The 25,776-nt window shown below is 35.6% G+C and overlaps 1 protein-coding gene and 1 non-coding gene across 2 annotated transcripts; one reads left to right on the top strand and one right to left on the bottom strand.

Moving 5' to 3' along the window:
- Window positions 1–4,947: 4,947 nt before the first annotated feature.
- On the top strand, window positions 4,948–5,024 carry Trnaq-cug (transfer RNA glutamine (anticodon CUG)). Its single transcript has one exon. It is a non-coding gene; the product is annotated as a tRNA-Gln (tRNA).
- A 1,153-nt stretch (window positions 5,025–6,177) lies between these two features.
- Window positions 6,178–11,492, bottom strand: LOC128213324 (putative uncharacterized protein DDB_G0270496). Its single transcript, XM_052918929.1, has 2 exons — window positions 11,076–11,492; window positions 6,178–9,213 (listed from the first exon to the last, which is right to left on the bottom strand). The coding sequence occupies exon 2, from the start codon at window positions 9,051–9,053 to the stop codon at window positions 7,767–7,769; it is 1,287 nt and encodes a 428-aa protein (XP_052774889.1). The 5' UTR covers window positions 9,054–9,213; window positions 11,076–11,492; the 3' UTR covers window positions 6,178–7,766.
- Between the last annotated feature and the right edge of the window lie 14,284 nt (window positions 11,493–25,776).

The raw sequence follows: 25,776 nt of genomic DNA on the forward strand, positions 1-25,776 counted from the left end.
AAAGTTGGTGTGTAGGTACCCTATGTGAAGAGATAGCTTGTGATTGTTTTTTTAGGGGAAGGAGGGGGGTCAAGGTCACTGTAAACTTAAATTAAAAAAATGGTTTTCGCCCTTTTTCTTAAGGCTGCTACTTTTCCGTAACTTAAACAAGAAAATAATTGGCTATTATCTCTGATTGCCCATATTAAAAACCTGGTTTCGTCGCAGTGCGGCATTTCTATAATGAGGTATGGAAATGCAATGGCATTCTTTTCATTTATAGTTCACCAGTAAGATAATGAGTGGTGGACATGCAATAGTCTTGTTTACATTTATAGCTCAGAAGTACGGAAATCATCTTTGAACACGGCCATAATTGGTCATTATCAAATACACAAAACACAGGAATGTGAAACCAAAGCAACACACATATGATACAAAGCTGGGGCTTATCATCTCAGAAAGTCCATAAACTAGGCCTCTAAATATTGTCCAACCTGTTATACATGCTATTTTAGCTAAAAGTCTACATTCACCAACGTAAGCCTTATATAGGATTTTCATTTAGCAAACTGCAAAAGCACGCCTACTAAACGCCAGCTCCATTACTCCAAAGGTGGAACGAAAAAAAAACATCGGCAACCACGGTACGTAATTTCGTTACACTTCGTAAATATGGTGAGCAATCGACTGACAAAATCTCACCATTCTTTCAATAAACTCACATGTTACAATAAACTATTCAATAACCCTGTAGTATCAGTAGCCTCCATGGCCGAGTGGTCTTGACTGCTGGGAAATATTATTGTCCTAAAAAGGCGGACCTGTTTAAATTCTGGCTTTCGCCAGGATATTAGTCAAGGGGAAAGCATCTTGTACATTGCGGAACCAATGAAATCGCCTCATTAGTTGTTCATGATTTTTTTTATCCAAATCACCAACAAAGAAGCATAGCGTCTTAGTTATCATGTATCAGTGTGTGTATACCACGTGATAAATTACGTCATAAATTCTACATCGAAAGGCACCATTTTGTTTCGAATTAAGACTTAAACCAATGATAAGTTTTCTTTTTCTTCACTATTTAAATGACACAAAGGGCACCCCCAAGCCCCGCCTTTCTACGATTACTAGAATTTGATTAGGTGATTAGTTTCCTCAAACACTTCGACAAACTTGCTTAAAAAATAATGTTTTATCAGTGCTCCACAACTTATCGCGTAGTATACACACACTGTGTATCGGGGATACCCGGCGATGGAAGAAAAGAGCTGTCAACATACCCACGGTATAGCTGTGCCTTTTGTTTATTTGTACGCAAGATAGTATAACTGATATTTTATCTAAAAAAATATTATCAAATAAACATAATTATTTCGAAAATCGGAGAATGTAGACCCGTAAAAGAACACTTATTACAGGTTGGCTAAGATTTTGTTTTAATATAGTACGCATTTTATCGACAGAAGCTTTCAGCCGATTTAAACTTCTACATATTTTGAGATCTGCTAGCTAGCGTTTAGTAGGCGTGAAAAAGTTCAGCAATTACTTACGCTATTTATTCCGAATTATAATGGATTGGTTTAGTCTCTATGTTGACAGTACTTGTCAGTTTTTAATAAAGTGACCGATTTAATCGTCTATTGCATGTATACAAATATTTGCAGTCACATTGATTTGTCGTCTTACCAGTGGAAGTACTTTGAACTCTGAAAACTTTCTATGTTTTCTATGTTTGACTTAACAACTTAAAACGTCCATTGTCGCTTTAGTCAAACATAATCGTCCGCATTTAGAATCAGCTGGAAATCGATTTCAAAATTATTTCCATATTTGACACTTTTTCATATCTGCCTATTTTTGATTTATCTCAATGCAAAAAACAGTATAACATAATAATATGTCCGGTTAGCGCAGTGGTTAGCGCACTCGCCTCTCACTATGACGTCCCGGGTTCGATTCTAGGTATTGGCGTTTGTCAGTTTGGTTCGTGGTCACCAAGCCGGACCGTGTTGTGGGTTGTCCTTCGAATACTCCGGTTTCCCCTTTAATTCAAGACCACACTCTCACGCAACATCGTGCAAACGAGAATGAGTAACATAATTTTGTAAGAAATGGTTTCACACTCGTAAAACAAATAGGCATAAAATATGAGAGCAGTAAACTTTGTTTTAGTGGTGTGGCGGGGAATCAAACCTGCGACCCTGTTACTTAAAGTCAAGATTGCTACCACTAGGCCACGGATCCGCCACAAGCCCATTAAAGGGCGCGGACAGACCTTTATAAACTTAACAACAACAAGCATGCAATCATCGGGACAAGTCATCACTGGATTAAAGTGACAAGTAACAACACATTGTTTTTCCACAAAACGCTGTAACTCTAAATTCTCAAACAATTTCAATAGTCGACCGTGCACTTCAGTTCGACTTTAAAATTCAAATGTCAAATTTAAAAGTTAAATATACTTACTTTTAATCACACTCAAGTGTTAATGGAACTCATTTAAATTTCAATTAAAAAGTTTACATCTCCTAGCTTATTGAAAACCTATTTTTGGCATTGATAAATAGAAGTTTTAAATTATAGTGCATTTCGATATAAAACTCATTAGTATTCTATATCTTGTACAAATAAATCAGTCGAACTGTGTACCATATGCTCAAATCGCCTTTTTATATGTTTGAAATTATCAATCTGCCATTTATAATGTTAATTGAACTTTCCTACGAAATTTGTATCGATATTTATTGAGGGAAACCGTGTTGACGACTTTTTGTGTCAATAAGCGAGCCACAAAAAAGTGCAATCACGCTAAATCAACTGATAACATAGGATCTTTAAACTTAAACGAACAAGTTTTCCATTATTTCGTGCAAGGCGTTTCAACCTCTTTTAATATCTGATCGAATAATGGAGATTATTTTTATCATTGGATGTTTGTTCAGAGATAACCCGCATTGAAATCAGCGCTTTTTTGAATGCCATAAATATACCGAAGTACTTCTTAGATATATACCATTCCACTGAAATGCAGATTTATTTTCTAGTTCGTAAATTTACCGCGTATTTGAAATCGCAAATACATGTAGACCAAACTCTTCATTTTAAAGGATTGTATATTATAAGGCATTACAATTTAAAATTTCAAGTTTATTCAATTGTTTATTTATATGGGTTAAATAAATATTCATGTGATTTTGATTGTTCAACTCCAATTAATAAGAAATCCACCAGGTCTTATGAGATTTAGGCTTTTATTAACACTTATAAATAAAGTTTCATGAATAACTCAGAGGGATATTGATCCTTTGTGCTGTTAAAATCGTCCAGGAGTTCATGAAGAGGCCCAAACTTTCCACTTGGTATGTTATCAATGTATGGGGTTTGCTAACAAGCGAGGAATTTCTATGTGCCTTCTCGAGACGAACGTGTTACTTTCCCGTTTCGATTGAGAAAATTCATTTAAAGTGACACGGTGGCGTTAAAGCTTTTTTTATACTCGCACGTACACGGGCCTTGCCTATTCGACGAGTGCTCTGCTAAGATTGTTAGTCATTTTATGTTTTTTGGAACATAGCGCACATACTGAATGTAACCCTGGTTACAACTACCCTGGTTATTTAACGTGCACCAGTGTATAGCACTGTCACACGGTCCACCATTTAACGTCACTCCTGGAATACGATTAGTTTGTGATAAATAATTCGGCGGGGAATCAAGCATGCGACCCCTGGATTGATAGTCAAGTGTGTAACAACTAAACCACGGATGACACCCGTATTTAATATCAATACATAGACATGTATAACAAACATACATTTTGACTGATAAACCTTTAACTACTTACTAAATAATGCATTTATGAAAACTATTAATTACTGATAACAAGATTTTAACCGTGTATTTGACTGGTGGGTCCTAAAAGATTTACAGTGATCGACTTATGTCTCATTATGTCATTCTTGTACACCAGAGTGATGATGCTATGCGTATGTTAGATTAATTATTATCAAACTACTGATAAATGAGAATGCATAATGTAGAAATACCATGTTTTTCTGCACATTTCTTTCAAATTAAACACGGTATCCTTCATATTCTAACCATTGTCTTCGATTTGAATTCATCCTTTTCGGTAAATCAAAAATATTGTATTAACTGTGTTACATGTGGAAGTAAGAGTGCATCTTTAAAGTGACACTCTTATTCAAAATCAATGCATAGACATGTATAACAAACATCAATTTTGACTGATAAATCTTTAACTACTTACTAAATAATGCTTTTATGGAAAGTCTTAATTGCTGATAACAAGATTGTAACCGTGTATTTCATAGCAGAAAGCGCAAACAATATTAAATGATTGGCGAATGCTTTAAGATTTACTGTGGTCTTCTATAGTCTCATAAGGTGTCATACCGTGTTTCATGCCCAATGCTTAAAATTAAACTCGGTATCCTTCGTAAAAACCATTGTTTTTTTATATTTATTCAACCATTTTGGAATATTGAAACAATATTATAAATTGTGATAAATCTTATTTGGGAGTAAGAGTGCATCTTGTTAAAAGTATTTGATTTTATATCATATACCGGTTCAGTTCAGGACTTTTTTGCGCATTGAAGTTTCCTTAACGCAGATTATGTCTATAGAACTTTATAGATGCTAATCCCCAAGTAAAGATCACAATATGCGTCATCAGGTTTTCAGATTCATGATTTAAAGGGACACACTCATGTTTTTTTTGTAAAATGCACTTTTTTGTATGACAAAACAAAGTGTGGTAAATCATTAGGAGTGTTAAAACTAAGATACTGATGGGTGGAACCCTTCAACAAATGTTGATATATGCTCAAATATTGTCTTTGAAGTCCATGATTTTGAAAAGCGCCAGTCACGCGATTCAACAAAAGGATTAAAAGGTTAAGTTATCCTAATGATAAAGTATATTAATAGATATTAACCGCCCGGTTAGCTCAATCGGTAGAGCGTTGGACTCTGAATCGAACAACCCGGGTTCGATTCCCGGGCGGACCAGGTCACTTCTGTTGTGATTGGTTATGAAATCCTTTCTACGACCATTCGCACTGTACCACTGTCCCTTGCATGTACAGAAGTTGTCAGTTCCTTGCAGAGGTGAAGGCACCCAGTACTGGTTCTGCCCAGGATAGGTGTGCGATGGTTGAACTGTCACTCTGGGACCCTTCAATGTGCTCACGCCGGGACCCGGAGTATAAACTATTAACACCACCATGATAAAGTATGAGTCCTTGTGGGTTTTGTTGTCAGTTTTCTATTTTTCATTGACTGTACCGGCGTTGTTTTGCACCCAACTAAAAGCAGACTATTTTTATATGATTAAAATGTATTTTCTTCTACCATTTCGGTATCAAAATGTATAACAGTTAAGTTTTCAAATGAATACACGGGGAAATACTGCTGCCATAACATGAGCGGTTTTGATGCCAAAACATAAGCAAGTCCCTTTAAGGGAATGGCAAGGTTCTTGATACAAAATATAGGCTAATCTCTATATTCTAGCAAAACATTATCAAAATCAAACTTTCATGAATATAAAAAAATATTGCATTTTATAGATGTATTGATTGAACGCCTTGTGATATCCATGGACGTCACCACTTTAGATACAAATGACAAGAAAGACAACTCGTCAGTTGTCGGTTTGCTCTGCGTTACATATTTCCGGAACACCATATTTTTCAGACATGAATCTGGGTCGGTCAAACTCTAAGAATACTGTAGTGCCCCAGCTAGGATTTGAAAAGGGCAGGGTGCTTGTTCAGAAAGGGCACTATTGAGGCTTTATGGGGCACTTGCTTGCCAATGTTCAATTCTTATTGTGTATATGTGTTGTAACCACTTTCAATACTAATGAATATCTTAGCTAGTATCTTTACGTTATTTTCAAAATCATGTTTGTCTATCATTTTTATACTTATTTCTGAAAATTGACTCTATTAAACAAAATGGCACAGCAGGGTGTAGGGTGTAGTAAAAAGGCAGCATGGTACTTGAATATGGCAGTAGGGTTCCCCAGCCTGTTTTTAGGCCAAGCTGGAGCAATGTCCTGTAATACTGCGAATCACAACATATCTGTTGATGAAGTATTTTTATCATATAAATTATGGTTATACAGTAAATCTTTTTTTAGACCTAAATATAGGTAAAACGATGAATCTTTTCTGGTTTTATTCAATTATTAAGTAATATTATAATGTCTATTACATAGTAATAACGTAGAATCACTATAGGCATACAATTATATATCAATTATGAACTAAAATTGAACATAAAACATCAATAAATAACAAATAGAACCTGATATTTTTGTAATATAATGTAAAAAGATTTTGCGTACAGCGAACATGGCATGGAATGTATAAAATCAGCAAAAATGAATATTGTGGAGGATTTAGTTACATTTTCAGTTTTTGCAAGGTATCGTGCCTAAAAAAAGGTCAATCATAGCGTATTTTGATAAATCTTTTTGATAAATCTTTTTTATTTTTTCTCATAGACTAAGTCAATTCTGAAAATTGTCAAAAGTTTGTTTCGTGATCAAATTTTGTATCGGTAACGTGAATAGCTCCACAGACCTCATTATAGCATATATGCCAGATATCAGATACATGAATATGAACTTTTAACAGAAATAAAACAGATTTCTGCTGAAGCAAAATGCGTATAGCTGATGTGCGTTGGGAAAATACACGCTGCGATTTATTAGAAGCAGTTCCAGTACTCATCAAAGAACACCCAGCTATTAGTGTTGGTTGTAAGCGAAAATCACCTGCGTATTCCAAAAAGCTGCGAAAAAAATCAACTTTCCTTTTTCACTCCAATTAAGAATAAACATGAACTATCAATTTGAATGTGTTTTCAGAATGGGATTATTGACATTAAAGTTGCACTCTCACAGATTGACCATTTTGACAACGCTTTTTTATATTTTTGTCTTGGAATAAGCAATTTTTTGCGTAAATGTCTGGAAACCAGGGATTCAAGACTGCTGACAAAAGATCAGATCGCAATTTTTCATATTTACTCTCGAAATTTGATATATTATGACTAAAAGCGTTACTAACGCTTTCGTTGTTGTTTTTTGTTTTTTTGGCAGTTTTCCAAACAATTATCTGATAATGATTGAAATAATAAGCCATTGTCACCAAAATCAGCTGATTCTGAGAAAAAAAGTAAAACAAAAGTCAAAACTGTCAATCTGTGAGTGTGCAGCTTTAAACTAATATCTGTAAAAGATGGGCGAAAACCTCTCAGTCATAAATTGACAAAAATGGTTTGAATCAACGTGGCTAATGGCAAAAAAGACAACAGACTGAATATTCAGAACTTTGTGTAAGTTAACAACTCATTGTTAACTTTCAAATCGTTACTAATCTGGAAGTTGATATTTTGATACGCTGTATTTGAGAAAACTGTTTCAGCAGTACTTGTTTCTATTTCAATATGTGAGCACATAATCAAATGTTTCACGTTAAAGAGTTAACAAGGAATCCGTTACTCGCATTGTTAACTTAAACAATGTTCTGAACAATCGGCTAAATGTTATACATGGTAAAGATGTATACAAATGTTATAAAAAGAACACTCTATCCTGATTGTGTAAACCTGAAACTTGTTGTTTTTTTGCACTGGATAACTTGGTCAGCCCCAACCCCACTTCCGTGTTAGTCGGTCAATGTAAATTGTTGAACTATTTGCCATGAGAAAAAGCGTTTAATCCTAATTAATACTTGGCACGAAAATCAAGTCGGAAGCTTAATCGTGTTATTGTCCGAAATTGAATTTTGAAGGCTGTCTAAAAACGGAAGTATGCTAGGTGTGCGCAGTGACTGACTAGAGATGGTGCCGTTGGCAATTTGCCAACCGTAGTTCCGCTTTGAGGCCGCGTTCATATTATCGGGGTCAAGTCTTGTGATACTTTCTTTTTCAACTATTCCGTGTTTTTGAAGAGCGGAGGTCAGTTGAACATAAGAGCTTGGAAGAACACTTGTTAAAGAATCGTAGCTCGCGGACACAACGTGAGCGACGGAACGCGGTTTCTCAACCGGAAGTTCCGTAGTAGAATGTGAGACGCCTGAGTTGGGTCTATCCGGTTTGGTTATTCGGAAGGAGGTCGGTTGTAGGCGGGTTCGATTCGTTAACGGTTTTGATGTACCAGTCAAGGAATTGTTGACGTCAGGAATTGAAGTTCTGACGTCATTCTTATACGTCATTTTCGGAGCACTCATTTGAACACCTTGTCTATTTTGAGACTCTACGGTTGCTCTTATTTCTAACAGCCTCGCCCTACTTCGCCTATGTCTGTTTGGTTTTTCAATATCGGGCTTTATTGCGTTCAACTTATTCTTCTTAGGAAGTTTTCTATTGTTTACAGAAATCACAGGAAGATTTGCAACTACTTCCTTTTTAGAATTCTTACCTCGTTCCTTCCTATCCTTTTTAACGAACTTTTTATTCCGTTTCTTAGATTTCTGTAGTTGGAGATTAACATCAACAGTAGTAGCAGATTTTGGCCTTTCAGGAGTTTTCCTTATGTTGTTTCTTAAATCCGGAAGTGACCTCCTTCTGTTGTTTATTTGTTTAACTGCGATAAGTCTTGCGAAAGGTTTATCTTTTTTAGATTTCACTTTAGCTTTCCTTTCACCATCACTATCGTCATCATCATCATCCTCATCGTCATCGTCGTCATCATCATCTTCATCGTCGTCATCTTCATCATCGTCAACATCATCCTCATCATCATCATCTTCGTCATCGGTTTCTTCACCGCTATCATCTGAATCGTCAGATCCACTTTTAAGTCCAAGCATTTCTCTATTAGGAATCCAGTACACAAGAACTAAGCTATCTCCGGGTTTAAATCGAACTCTTTTCTTAGATTTCTTAGATTTGATCGTTGCCGTCGTTTTTCCTGGTTTCACCCTGAACGCCAGAGACCGAACTGATGCGTTTTCGCTGACGTCATCAGTATCGCTTTCCGTGCTCGTGCTACTTTCTGACGTCACACTTTCACTGTCGTCCGTAGACATGTCTTGACGTCACATTATATCCATACAATCAAATACGATATTTTCTTATTCCTGTTTCCAAATCACAAGAAATTTATCTTTACAAGAGCGCCACCTCTATAGCAGAACTGTTTGTTATTAGATAATTTAGCTGATCTACTTTGTCTCCGAAGTTTTTATCCTGGAATGAAACCACAGGTCGTACGTAAATACAAACCATTTACGTAAAACATCATATCAAAATATTTTCCCACCGATATTGACTTAGGAATTACATGTATCCGATTGATTAGTCCACTTTGAACCGGTCAGTCGGTATCGTATTAACATCTACGAGTTTCATGTATAACTATGAATAATTTATTTCATACCAATATCATGTTTAATCAGCGTTCGATAATCATGCCTTTGTTCTGCATGTCAGGAGGTTTGTTCAAACTATGTCAACTATTATGATGATTATTCTTTGAAATATTTCCGAATTCTTCCTAATCGCATGTGTATTCCATGACTAAGTATTGGTCAAAGTAATTAGTATGTATTTACCAAAATATATGGACCTGCATAGTCTTAGACACTCGGCCTATATATTTGATATCTAAAGGCATAGTTTTACTAACAACCTTTTACCAGCTATGTTAAAGATTATATTTTGTCTACTGACCGAACCTCTAGCTGATTTAAAAACGGTTGACTGCTGATTTTACCAAAATAAATGTGAGATAGATCAGAAAATGATGCCATTTCATTGGACAAAATATAATTTCGAACACTAAGTAGTTATTGTCTTTGCAGTGACACACGTAATGCCTTATGAAAGTAAGTAATATGATAAAAGATCGACACAAATGCACAATTAAGTGCCTAAATCAATAAGAGTTTATAGTAATTGTGTTATGAAGAACACATTAGTGGTCAACGCTATACTTTGTCTAATGATAAGACCGTATTACCCAATATTTCATTTTTTTAAGTAAATCAGCAGTCAGCCATTCGTGATTTTAATCAGGTGAAGCGGTATATATTAACAGTGGCTGGCCCAGTCAGTGGGTAGTTTAAACAATATAATGTAGATAACGAAAAACTTTTCTTATCATTAGTGTATACTAACACAAAAATGCGAAGGCGCCGCATCAAACCATTTTTAAGTACATACTAACAATGTTTTAACAATTACTCAATCCTCGATTAAAATCTAAAAAATATAATCAAGTTATTTTGTTTTGTGTTTTTCAAGTTATAAAAAGGATGCACGCTCATTTTAACCACGATGAGACTATTAAAATATCTGATTTAAGTATAATTAAAGCCAGAATGTTAAAATGCGCTGTTCAATAATAACACTATTGATATTTTTAAATTACGTTAACACTGCAATGTATCTATAACACTTGTATGTGCCAAGTTTTTGACAATGGATTGAAAATTAGCCGTAATAATAGCGTCAAATTTGTTACTGCAAATTTGAAACTCCTTTAGTCTTCCTGCAAGATTTAATTTCGATTACGGTATTAAAGTTTTATTCGACACGATAATGGTTTTCGGCTTTTGTTAATTTAATGAAAGGACGTTGCAAAAAATGTAACCGGACAAAAGGCAAATAATCTTTATTCAAAACAAGACGAAACTGAATGAATTATAGCTTTTTGTAAGTAAAGTTTACAAATTATTTACTTAACTGCTGCTTTTACATGACATGAATATTACCTACGGGGGTGAATTTACTTCACCTCAAGCCTTGGAGCAAAGTTGGCCCCTAAAGTGAATTAACCCCCCCCCCCCATAGGTGCGTTTATATGCACATAGTTGCCCCTGGGGTTAATTTACCTACGGGGCCAATATTTTGCCTGCGAGGGTAAATCTTGTCATATAAAGGCAACATATGATTTTTGCAAATGACCAAAACAACTTTCGAGAATAAATTACCTTCCCCACCTATTGTGTTCCCTTTTAATTCAAAAAAAAATCTAAACTAAAATCAAATACAATATATTCTCTAATTATTTTTATGATATTAGAAAATAAAACAATTAATACACTTACCAGCGATGTGTCCAAACCATTGCACTACAGATTTTTGATATCTTATTTTAATTCATGCATGCTGTGGTTCTGTTAGATTGATTTTATATCAAAATCGTGGATCGTTTTTCTCTCTATCTCTCTAATCCCATTTCATTTTTTTATCCATTTCTCTTTAGCCTGACATTCGATACCGCAATGGATATTCATTAATCCCTATGATAGCGATAGCGTCTATGCTATCGGGTTATCAAAATCAAGCAAAGCGAATATTTACGCTTTATGAAGAAAAATCAAATTATGAGATAATAGCTATAAATCCTCATAAATAATATCCCATTAATATACAACACGCGTTTGTTAATTGCACTTAACTCCTTTGAGAGCGTAAACCAAGAGGGGAATGATATTCAATTTCAAAATCATTTCTACCCAGTTTTTACTATACAACTAGGATATGACTTTATTACATTGAAACCATGCCTCGACTTATCGATTGGCACATTTGAGAGCACGTTGAGTATAAACATTGGCGATTAGCGAACACTTCAATACTTAAAGGGACATTTATATGATACCTTTGTTTCATATCATCAAAAATGTATCGAGTATTGTTTCACACCATTTTGAACTGTACACATTTTAGCATGCAGATTGCCGATTCAAAATTGTGTCGATTTGTGCAAACCCCTTACTCACTCAGAGTTTAGCAATGGTTTAATGTTGTTATTATGCAGGGACGGCTCCAGGAATTGACGTGAGGGGGGTAACCTAGGGCAAAACCTTTTGACATATGCACCTACCTCACAACAGAAATTTAAAAAGTTTGAACAGTTGGCAGAGGGGTTTGGTACTCCCCCAAGACAGTTTTTACAATTTCTAGTCCAAAATGGTGCAAGTTGATCGCATTTATTACCTTTTTTTTCCAATATTGACATAAAAGGAAATTAGTCTTAAAGTAGTGTAAAAACCCACTGGATGGGCCAGCCACTGTTTCTATCGCTTCACCTGATGTAAACCAATAACAGCTGAATGCTGATGTATTGAAACACATGTATTGGAAAACTAGAGAATAATGCCATTGAACATAAGAAAATGTTGACCACTTATTCACGAATGATTACAAATTTAATGTAATTAATTTCTTTGTTTGACAAAAAAGCTAGCCAATGGGCCGATTGTTCAGAACTAAGTTAAAGTTAACATCGTGATTAACGACATCGTTGTTAACTTTTAAACGTTAACTATTTAATGATGTATGTGAACCTGTTTGCTACTTTTACGTCTATGTGAACATGTGAGCTGCTCGTACGTGTATGTGTACATGTGAGTTACTTGTACGTGTATGTGTACCTGTGAACTACTTGAACGTGTATGTGTACATGTGAGCTACTTGTACGTGTATGTGTACCTGTGAGCTACTTGAACGTGTACCTGTGAGCTACTTGTACGTGTATGTGTACCTGTGAGCTACTTGAACGTGTTTGTGTACCTGTGAGCTACTTGTACGTGTATGTGTACCTGTGAGCTACTTGTACGTGTAGGTGTACCTGTGAGCTACTTGAACGTGTATGTGTACCTGTAAGCTACTTGTACGTGTATGTGTACCTGTGAGCTACTTGTACGTGTATGTGTACCTGTGAGCTACTCGTACGTGTAGGTGTACCTGTGAGCTACTCGAACGTGTATGTGTACATGTGAGCTACTTGTACGTGTACGTGTACCTGTGAGCTACTTGAACGTGTATGTCTACCTGTGAGCTACCTGTACGTGTATGTGTACCTGTGAGCTACTTGTACGTGTATGTGTACCTGTGAGCTACTTGTACGTGTATGCGTACCTGTGAGCAACTCGTACGTGTATGTGTACCTGTGAGCAACTCGTACGTGTATGCGTACCTGTGAGCAACTCGTACGTGTATGTGTACATGTGAGCTACTCGTACGTGTATGCGTACCTGTGAGCTACTTGTACGTGTATGTGTACATGTGAGCTACTCGTACGTGTATGTGTACCTGTGAGCTACTTGTACGTGTATGTGTACCTGTGAGCTATTTGTACGTGTATGTGTACCTGTGAGCTACTTGAACGTGTATGTGTACCTGTGAGCTACTTGAACGTGTATTTGTACCTGTGAGCTACACGTACGTGTATGTGTACCTGTGAGCAACTCGTACGTGTAGGTGTACCTATGAGCTACGTGTACGTGTAGGTGTACCTGTGAGCTACTTGTACGTGTACCTGTGGGCAACGTGTACGTGTATGTGTACCTGTGGGCAACGTGTACGTGTATGTGTACCTGTGGGCAACGTGTACGTGTATGTGTACCTGTAAGCTACTTGAACGTGTATGTGTACCTGTGAGCTACTGGTATATGTATGTGTACCTGTGAGCTTCTTGAATGTGTAGGTGTACCTGTGAGCTACTTGTACGTGTAGGTGAACCTTCGTGCTACTTGTACGTGTATCTGTGTGCTATCTGTTATGTACCGCGTCGTCCACAGCCTCTCTATGTATTAATAAGAATCGAACTTTTACATGCGAGCAACTTCTACATGTATGCTTGCTTGATAGCTACGTGGAACGTGTATTAGTATCTGTGTGCTACGTGTACGTGTATATGAACATGGGAGCTGCTCGTTCGTGTATGTGTACATGTGAGCTGCTCGTACGTGTATGTGTACCTGTGAGCTGCTGGTACGTGTATGTGTAGATGTGAGCTGCTCGTGCGTGTAGGTGTACCTGTGAGCTACTTGTACGTGTATGTGTACATGTGAGCTGCTCGTACGTGTATGTGTACCTGTGAGCTGCTCTTACGTGTATGTGTACATGTGAGCTGCTCGTACGTGTATGTGTACCTGTGAGCTGCTCGTACGTGTATGTGTACATGTGAGCTGCTCGTACGTGTAGGTGTTGCTGTGAGCTACTTGAACGTGTATGTGTACCTGTGAGCTACTTGAACGTGTATGTGTACCTGTGAGCTACTCGTACGTGTATGTGTACATGTGAGCTGCTCGTACGTGTAGGTGTACCTGTGAGCTGCTCGTACGTGTATGTGTACATGTGAGCTACTTGTACGTGTATGTGTACATGTGAGCTACTTGTACGTGTAGGTGTACATGCGAACTACTTAAACGTGTATGTGTACATGCGAACTACTTAAACGTGTATGTGTACCTGTAAGCTACTTGTACGTGTATGTGTACCTGTGTGCTACTTGTACGTGGATGTGTACATGCGAACTACTTAAACGTGTATGTGTACATGCGAACTTCTTAAACGTGTATGTATACCTGTAAACTACTTGTACGTGTATGTGTACCTGTGAACTACTTGTACATGTAGGTGTAACTGCAAGCTACTTTTACGTGTATTAGTACATGCGAGCTATTTGTACATGTATGTTTGACTGATAGCTACGTGGTACATGTATTAGTATCTGTGTGCTACGTGTACGTGTATGTTAACTTTTGAGCTGCTCGTTTGTGTTTGTGTACCTGTGAGCTACTTGTACGTGTATGTGTACATGTGAGCTAATTGTACGTGTATGTGTACATGCGAGCTATTTGTACATGTATGTTTGCCTGATTGCTACGTGGACGTGTATTAGTACCCGTGTGCTTCAATAAATACATTCCTATATTTGGTCTACTCAATAGCGCCTTCACCTAGTTACACATCATATAAGAAATACTTAGATGACATGAAGTATAACCTTAATCATTTAGAATAGGCGGAGTGAGCATAGCGAACGAGCCCTTTTTAATCATTAAGGTTATACTTCAGGAAGTCTAACTGACATATTATGCATCCTTATTGGCTGACTCAGTATCAACGGATAAGTGGCAGAAGGCGGACTTTTAAACACCTGCGAAAATGGACTTTCTTTATTAAACGTAGTTCCTTATGATCTAAAATGTAGGCTGTATAATAAGACTATAAGTATCTTCCATTGTCGAGAGGGTTAGATAGGTTCATCCTGACCCGAGCGTAGGGTGTTTTGCGAAAACGAGGTTTACCGAGTTTCCGCAAAACACCCTGCGCGATGGCTGGGTGTATCTTCCATGGCCGAGAGTGTAAGATAGGTTCATTCCCACCCGAGCGTATGGTGTTTTGTGGAAACGAGATTTACCGAGTTTCCGCAAAACACCCTGCGCGAGGGTCGTGATGAACCTATCTTACACGAGCGGCTATGGTAGATGCTTTTTCTACCACCTCAGTTAAAGAAAATTAAGTAAAAATGTATTTTTTTGCTGGAACTCTTTTGTGCTTAGTGAAAATAATTGCGTACGGATATGCGATCATTCGTGGTTGTCATGGATATTCGCGCAGGGATTTAGAGTATGTAAATGGTCTCATCGGTCTAAAAATAGTTCTAAGAAAAGTGAAGCATTATTTCTTGAAAGTTGCGTGAAAATTGTTTTCTGGTGACATTCGAAGCGATAAATAATTAACTAGCGTTCTAAATATTGCCACAAGACAAGGTTTCCATGATGCGCTACAGACGACAGTTTTCAACAAGTGAGGTAATTACAATGTGGCGACCATTAAAAAGAAGTTCCATACGGGCATTTTATATTCGCCCGTAGGCAAGATAAGAATTTCTAGCATGGTTAAATTAATGGATCTACTTATCTGAGGTGGGAGAAGGACATATCTTACACGAGCGGCTATGGTAGATGCTTTTTCTCCCACCTCAGAAACAAAATTAAGTTAAAATGTTTTTTTTGCTGGAACTTTTTATGCGTAGTGAAAATAAATGCGTAAAGATATGTGAGAATTCGTGGTTGTCATGGATATGCGCGCAGTGATTTATATATGTTAATAGTCAAATCGACCTTTAAATAGTTCTGAGTAAAGTGAAGCATTTTTTCTAGGAAGGTGTGCGAAAACTTCTTTATGATGACATTTGAAGCAAGAAATAATTAATAAGCATTCTAAATATTGTCACAAGATAAGGTTTCTATAAATACTACAGACGACAGCCTTTAACAAGGGAGGTAATTACAATGTGGTGACCATTAAAAAGGAGTTCCATACGGGTACTTGTTTTATCGTTACCCGTGGGTTGGAGTTTCTTAATTACTTGCCACAATTATTTCGTATTAATTTGATTTTCGCAATGAGTGCATTATACAAACCATATGCGAATCCATTTAAAAGCGGTTGTCTAAACAGATTAACAAGCGAGCAATATGTTTGATCATGTTTATTCTGATAAGAGCAAATAAATGTATAACAAAATTAATGCTAGAATATTGTAATAGAATAAATGTTGATTCAACACTAGGCAGGATTGCTAAGCTGTTTGAAAATGTCTATGGGCTTAGCTTTAGCTGATTGTCTATAAGAGCAATATTTCTTTAGAATTTAAGCTAGTGATTGCTTTAACTATCTTTGCATACAAAACTATCCATAAATGGAAAACAAACTCCATATATTAACAGGAAGTGCAAACGTTCTCATTCCTGCAGGTATCTGTTATGAGTGTCATTATTATCTCTTTTTTTCTCGCAGTCGAATGGGGAAATACGGTGTGGTCGATAACTTAAACATTTTGAAATAGATACACGCGCCTTATCCGTTTCATTCGGAACTCCTCGGCCATTTTTATCGAAAACAACCTCGGATGTATATGGAAGGTTTTCATAGTTAGAAATCGGTTCACTTTAAGTTTAAGTCCGCTGCAAGTAGATCGCGTAAAAATTTAATTTAGCAGTTAATAACTTAATGACTTAACTCTTTGGAATCTTAATTATGTTTGCAATAATACATTTCACTGGCAATCAATTTAAACCTAGATTAATAAATACAAGCTCAAACACTACATTTCATTAGTGATATAATTAAAAAAAATACGAACTACTTCTACTGATGTACCAATCTCATTAAAATCAGATCCCCAATACACGCTTCACGACGTTACGCTATGTTACGTACATAACGTAATGAAATGAAGTGAACGTCACGATATGATTTTAATGAGATTGCTGTACCGACATACATCCGAGGTTGTTTTTGATAAAAATGGCCGAGTAGCTTCGAATGTATTCGTATTCTACGCTTACACTATGCGCAAGCAATCTTTCCTCAGTTTAATATGGCCTGTTGCCATATTGCAATGATAAGGCGTATAAAATAAATACCGTTTGTTTCCGGATTCGGATCTACCTTATTTGTTTGCCCGACCCTAGACCATTTTAATGCCTTGAGATTTTTTTTTTTTTTTTTTTTTTTTTTTTTTTTTTTTTAATTTAATAATAGTTTATTGCATGTATGTTGACAATAAAGCAATACAAATAGATCATATATATATACCTTATTTAAAACAAATGAGTGATTATCTGACATGCAAAGGGATTGGGCCACGAGTTATACCAACATCAGTTACGGCCCTCTCCCAAAACGTCAAATTAAATACCAAGCAAAGGTGTTGTAATATCAAAGTTAGTTTATATATAAATATAAATTTGTATTGTTATAAAAAGGATATAAAGATTTAAAAAGAAATATAGAAAACAATATGAGATATATGTTTTTTTCTTTTCTTCTAAAAGTTAAAATTGAAGTGTTTTTTTTTATTTTAACAATACCAGTGATGTATATGATTGTATAAATGTTCTTAACCATATAATTTAAAATGTTAGGTTACAGAAAAACCTCAAGAAACAATTTGCCTCATAAAAAAATAAAAATGAAAATATTTTCTGACCTATTTTCCCTAATTTTGGGGACAAGGAAACGGAAACAAACATTTTATTTGTAACACCTAAAAGCTTTATAGGTTGATAAATAATCAGTGAGATTATTAAAGCTGCACTCCTACGGATTGATTGTTTTACAACTTTTTTTATTTTTTGTCTTGGAATGCGCCAATTTTTGCGAATACGTTTGGAAACCAGTGATACTAGACTGCTGACAAAAGATCAGACCGCAGCTTATTTTATTTACGTTCAATAATGATCTTTTTATGACTAAAAGCGATACTAACGCTTTAAGAAAAATGAATTTTTCGGCATGTTTTTCCAACAATTGAGTTTTGTTATATTGTGAGTTATCTTATATGACTGAATTGAAGGCCTTGATGCCAAAATCAGATTCTGAGACAAAAAAAAAGAAAGAAGGTCAAAACTGTTAATGATTCAATTGGAGGTGTTGTTTTTTGTTGCTACTGTTAAGCACAAATAAGATTTTATGATAATTTATTAATTAAGAAACAAATGACAACATCTAATTGACCACATCCCATGCCCCATAAATACGTCCGATTACTTCTGTGACAAAGGCATGCCGTTTACAATCGGATGTTGCATGAATTCTTAGTGCCCTTCCTCCTCCAGATATTGGCCGGACAAGGTTTACAATGGTAGATACATGGCAGCTGTGGAATTGAGCACATCCAATATGATAGGTTTACTTCCATTGGTCAAGAGGAACCGCGATATTAGGGCACTACCTCCTCAGTGTATAAATCGGTCATACAGGGTTTCGGAACACCTCAGCCATTTTTCATCGACCCCTGCAGTCGCCGAAACTTTTTTGTTAAGTTTTATGAAATTGATTTCATTTGACATAATATAACATCGATTTTAGTATACAACCTACATTTACAGCCAATGGAATTGCAGACAGGCAATAATTCAGTACTTGACTCAATCATTAAGAAATTCAACTTTCGCGGGTATTAAAAGGTCCGCCCAATGCCACTCATTCGATTCAGAATCCCTATGTCAGATTTTGCGTTCATAAGGTGTCAGCCAATGAGGTTGTATTATATGTCAGATAGATGAAATAAATTAAAATCTTAATGATTAAGAAGGGGTCATAAGCTTCGCTTACTGCACCCATTCTTAATCATTTAGATTCTAATTCATGTCATATATCTATTATATTATTTTAAAATGCAGCTAATGGGCCTTTAAAACATGCGGAAGTTCCGCTCTAGACCAAATTTACAAACAAAAGACAGTTACAGAATTAACTAACTTAGCTGCACTTCATGCACAACCAATTACAGACGTGTAATGTTCACCGTCTTTCAAAAAACCTTGATCTTGACAGAATAAAAACGGATGTTTACAATAGCTATATGTTCATCCTTTGTCGGAGAACTGTCATATAATACACGTTTCACCACTGGGTTGATTTTAAAATATAAAACAAAAAGTAAACACACAAATGTTCCTTATCTAAAAGACACTCAAAACTTTGAAGTAGGGAAAGGTATATTGCAGATTGTAACATATCAACTGTCAAATGTAGGCCAAGGGTATGCATTATTTGGAAGTTTGTAATCTCGTAATCTTTCTATATTTTTTCCTCTCTGGCATGAGAGTTCAATATATGCTTTGGGACTAAAGAACCGAGTTGTGCTACTTCATTTGTATAAAAGTTGAAACTTGGCAACTTTCAATTACATTCATGTCAGAGTTAAATTTATGTCCTATGCTGAACTAATTTGTTAACCAACAATTATCTTTCAGGACACAATAACAAGTCAGGAAATATCTTCGAATACCATGAAAGTTGTGTATACTTAACTTAAAACCAAAGTTGTCCAATAAACCCGTTGTCCGGCTAGTGCAGTGGTTAGCGCACTCGCTTCTCACATAGGAGACCATGGTTCGATCACCAAACCGGACATTGGGCTTTCCTCCGGGGGCCCGGCTCCCCCATAACACACGTAACATCATGCTAACAGGAGAGATTAATATAATGTCGTAATGACTTGTTTACAGTAGTTGTAAAACAAATAAGTTAAACTGAACTTAAATGAACACAAAACTTTGTTCCTGAATTACTTTTTTGTCTCGCCTGCTATGGATTATAATCACGTAGTTGAGATATTGACCAGTAGCGTCTAAAAGGGCGAGGGTGCGCACCTGGCGCCCATCAACAAATCATAGTAATAAAACAAATAAATATTAATAATTGTCGAAGTTAATTTCTTAGGTCCCAATGCTTAACCAAATTTACATCAAAACCGAAAATATCGAATTTGAGGAAAAGGGTTTTTTTCATGTAGTATTTGGTCAAGCATAAAATATTAGGCCAAAAATACAGTATTAGGCGAAGCATGTAGTATTAGGCCAACCATACTGTATTAGGCTAAGCATGTAGTATTAGGTCAAGCCCAGAGTGTTAGGCCTAGCATACAGTGTTAGGCCAAACATACATTATTAGATGAAGCATATAGTATTAGGGCAAGCATACTGTATTAGGCCAAACATGTAGTATTCGACCAAGCTTACGGTGCATACAATTTAAGGTGAAACATGTAGTATTAGACCAAACACGTAGTATTAGGCCATACAAACAAGATTAGGCCAAGCATATATAATAAGGGCAAGTATACAGTAACAGACCAAGCATATATTAAACCTAGCATATAGTGTAAGGCTTAGCATATAGTATTATTAGGCCAAACATGTAGTATACGGTCAAGCATGTAGTATTAGGCCAAGCATGTAGTATACGATCAAGCATGTAGTATTAGGCCAAGCATGATGTGATATTAAGCCAAGCATACAGTAGAAGTCCTCGACCAAGCATGTAATATTAGATCAAGCATATATTATTAGGTTAAGCATACACTATTAGATCATACATGTAGCATTAGACCAAACAAATAGTATCAGACCAAGCATATGGTATTAAACCAAGCATATAGTATTAGACCAATCATATGATATTAGGCTAAGCATTTAGTATTAGGCAAAGCATGTAGTAATAGCCAAATCATGTAATATTAGACCAAGCTTATAGTATTAGGCCACGCATAAGTATAAGACTAAGCTTTTCGTATTAGATCAATCATGTAGTATTAGACCAAGCATATATAAATAGACCAAAAACATAGTATTAGACCAAGCATATAGTATTAGACAAAGCATGTAGTATAATACCAAGCATACAGTATTAGACCAAGCATGTAGTATTAGACCAAGCATATATTATTAGACCAAGCATGTAGTATTAGACCAAGCATATAGTATTAGACCAATCAAGTAGTATTAGACCAATAATATAGTATAAGACCAAGCATATGGTATAAGGCCAATTATATAGTATAAGACCAAGTGTATGGTATAAGGCCAAGTATATAGTATTAGCCCAAACATATAGTATTATTAGCCCAATCATATGGTATAAGACCAAGCATATGGTATAAGGCCAAGTATATAGTATAAGACCAAGCGTATGGTATAAGGCCAAGTATATAGTATTAGCCCAAGCATATAGTATTATTAGCCCAATCATATGGTATAAGACCAAACATATGGTATAAGACCAAGCATATGGTATAAGGCCAAGTATATAGTATTAGGCCAAGCATATAGTATAAAACCAAGCTTTTCGTATGAGACCAATCATGTAGTATTAGACCAAGCATATCGTATAAGACCAAGTATATGGTATTAAACCAAGCATATCACATTAAACCAAGCATATAGTATTAGACTAATCATATAGTATTAGACCAACCATATAGTATAAGATCAATCATATAGTATTAGGCCTATCATATAGTATTAGACCAAGCATATAGTATTAGAACAATCATATAGTATTAGACCAATCATAGTATTTGGCCAAGCATATATTATTAGACCAATCATTTAGTATTAGACCAATCATATAGTATTAGACCAAGCATATAGTATTAGACAAATCATAGTATTTGACCAAGCATAAAGTAATAGGCTAAGCATAGAGTATTAGACTAAGCATATAGTATCAAACCAAGCATAACGTATAAGACCAATCATAGAGTATTGGACCAATCATATAGTGTTTGGCCAGGCATATAGTATTAGATCAATCATGAAGTATTTGACCAAGCATAAATTATTAGACCAATCATAGTATTTGGCCAAGCATATAGTATTTGGCCAAGCATATAGTATTAGACCTAGCATATAGCATAAGACCAAGCATATATTATAAGACCAAACATATAGAAATATACCAAGCATATAGTATTAGACCAAGCATATAGTATTACACCAGTCATGTACTATTATACCAATCATATAGTATTAGACCAAGCATATAGTATTAGACCAATCATATAGTATTTGGCCAAGCATATAGTACTAGACCAATCATAAAGTATTAGACCAATCATATAGTAGTATACCAATCATATTGTATTAGGCCAATCATGTAGTATTAGCCCAAGCATTAAGTATTAGACCAATCATAAAGTATTAAACCAATCATATAGTAGTATAACAATCATATTGTATTAGGCCAATCATGTAGTATTAGACCAAGCATTAAGTATTAGACCAATCATATAGTATTAGACCAATCATAGTATTTGGCCAAACATATAGTATTAGACCAATCATTTAGTATTAGACCAATCATATAGTATTATACCAATTATATAGTATTAGACCAATCATGTAGTATTATGCCAATTATATAGTATTAGACCAATCATGTAGTATTATACCAATTATATAGCATTAGACCAATCATATAGTATTATACCAATTATATAGAATTAGACCAATTATGTAGTATTAGACCAAGCATAGAGTATTAAACCAATCATATAGTATTAGACCAATCATAGTATTAGACCAATCATTTAGTATTAGACCAATCATAAAGTATTAGACCAAGCATATATTATTAAACCAATCATAGTATTTAACCAAGCATATAGTATTTGGCCAAGCATATAGTGTTAGACTAAGCATATAGTATTAAACCAAGCATAACGTATTAGACCAATCATATAGTATTAGGCAAATCATGAAGTATTTGACCAAGCATAGAGTATTAGACCAATCATAGTATTTGGCCAAGCATATTGTATTAGACCAATTATAGAGTATTAGACTAATCATATAGTATTAGACCTAGCGTATAGTATTAGACTAATCATATAGTATTAGACCAACCATTAATTATTAGACCAACATATAGTAATAGACCAAGCGTATAGTATTAGACTAAGCATATAGTATTACACCAATCATGTAGTATAAGACCAAGCATGTAGTAATATTCCAAGCATATAGTATTAGACCAAGCATATAGTGTTATACCAATCATATAGTATTAAACCAAGCATATAGTAATAGGCCAAGCATACAGTATTAGACCAATCATATAGTAATATGCCAAGCATATATTATTAGACTAAGCATATAGTATTAGACCAATCATATAGTAATATGCCAAGCATATATTATTAGACTAAGCATATAGTATTAGACCAATCATATAGTAATAGGCCAAGTATATAGTACAAGACCAAGCATATAGTATTAGATCAATAATATAGTATTAGACCAAGCATATAGTATTAGACCAAGCATATAGTAATAGACCAAGCTTATAGCATTAGACCAAGCATATGGTATTAGGCTAAACATGTAGAATTAGGCAAAATATGTAGTAATAGGCAAACCATGTAATATAAGATCAAGCATATAGTATTTGGCCACGCATAATGTATACGACAAATCTTTTGGTATTAGACCAATCATGTAGTATTAGACCAATCATGTAGTATTAGACCAATCATGTAGTATTAGACCGATCATGTAGTTTTAGACCAAGCATGTAGTTTAAGGCCAAATATTCATTTTCAGTTTGCTTCTATACATCGAGTTGGCCAAAACATTTCGGTCCAATCATAATGTAACTTAATACAATAACGTTTGCAGTCTCAATGAGAGCTCGGATAACAGCAAGTATGAACTCTCGATTGAAAAGTTCGTAGGCTCATCAGAAAAATGAATGATAAGCAGTTAGGCTTAAATAGGCCAGATTATTGTGTTAACTTCCTCTGCTGAAAAAAATGATCGATGCAATGAAACAGTTATCACTCAGGATGAATATTTTTATTATTATATTTGACCCATGCAGTTAAAGTCATAATGACACTTATATTAATAAAATAAATAGATAATTAGAGGTAAATAAATATATGCGTATATAACTATGATTAAGTCTCAGATAATGTTTGATAAAACACGATGCTTTATTTAAAAGAAAGTGGATGGTCAATAAAGAGGGAATCCCTAACTCGACCACTGACTCACTATGTGCTAATGAGGTAGATAGGTTTGCGGAGCATGGCGCTTTGCACAAGCAGTACCTGAGCAGTTGCCGGACTCTTATTGAGGAAACACACTGGGACTTTAACCTGAGGGTATCCCTAACTCGACCACTGACTCACTATGTGCTAATGAGGTAGATAGGTCGGCGGAGCATGGCGCTTTGCACCAGCAGTACCTGAGCAGTAGCCGGACACTTTTTAAGGAAACATACTGGGACTTAAACCAATATGGTTAGATAGTATTCGGTTCCGAAAAGAGAATGGGAAAGATTATATAAACATATACCCATCAGTGCAGAATAGTTTAATTTTTTCATCATTTTAATTCTAGGGTCGTAATATTATACTGGATGAGTACCTAAATCGGAACACTTTCGGCATTATTTTTGAAATATTTTTAGTTAGACTTGCACCACAACTACAAAGTTTTCCATCCGCATACTAGGATTCAAGAACAATTTGTTTATATAAATGTTGTTTTTCAAGATACTACCAATCTGCATGAAAAGTACTTTATTAACCGCACTGCCAAGGACTGCCATTTTTGTCCTCGGAGTACCTAAATATTTAACAGTTTTAACTTGTTATTTATTTTTATGTATCCTTCTAAAATTATTGTTGCATGTTTTGTTTTAGTAAATTAATAATTTATTTTGTTTCCAGCTTCTTTTTTGGCAATTTTGTCAGTAAAATTTGACGATTTGATTAAAAAAAAATACAGACTGTTCCAGTATGCCGTGATTGTGGCAAGCATGAAGTCATTCCCCGCTCGCCATATTATTTAAGGAATAAATTGCGGGGTTGATGTCATTATCGGGGTATGAACACAATTGGGCTGGTCAAAGTATGCGTGGAGTTCTTCGGACTCCACACACTTTGACCAGCCCAATTGCGTTCATATCCCCGATAATAACATCAACCCCGCAATTCATTCCTTATATTTACACCAATAGTTCATTTATAACTTCGCCATGACTCTTTGACCACAATTTCAGTCGGGATTTATTCGTTGTAACACCAATTTTCTTCGGACACTTCCTCCTGAAGCGGACATGGACTACACATAAATAGTAGCGATGAAAAAGAAAACTGATTGGACCAATGAATGATTGTAACCTTGAAATTGTGACCTTTTTTCAAACTCTCGCATAAGGTAAATAATTCAAAAGGTAAAAATATCAGTTGCGTTTTCAAAACCTTTGTCGGACTCAATTGTAAGCAAATTAATACTCAGACCACTACTGCTCAAAAGTAAGTGTCACGTATATCTGACATTACCGGATCCAGGTACTGTTCAGATTCATATGGTTTATGTAGAAAAGGACAACGATCTTCGAAACAAACAAAGAACGTCAAAATAGAAAAAAAAATATTTTCGCAAATGAGAAGTTACCTACCTAAATATTAAACATCCCACGTGAAAACAATGTCTTACTCAACGGACACGGAAGGCGGACTAAATCCCCACGGACAGTTTTGAATAGGCAGACATAGTCCCCCTATCAAATTTTCGAGGGGGATAATGTCCGCCTTGTAAAAATGAGTGGGAGGGATTTTGCGCGGGGGGTGGGGGTGGAGGGGGCGTCCCTCCCTCAACGGACACACTTAATTCTACTGACTGTAAGACTGCCGGGCTTGAATGG

Source organism: Mya arenaria, chromosome 13 (genome assembly GCF_026914265.1).
Source record: "Mya arenaria isolate MELC-2E11 chromosome 13, ASM2691426v1".
Taxonomy (NCBI): domain Eukaryota; kingdom Metazoa; phylum Mollusca; class Bivalvia; order Myida; family Myidae; genus Mya; species Mya arenaria.

Coding starts and splice junctions, on each gene's coding strand:
- LOC128213324 (XM_052918929.1), bottom strand. CDS start 9,053: ATGTCTACGGACGACAGTGAAAGTGTGACGTCAGAAAGTAGCACGAGC.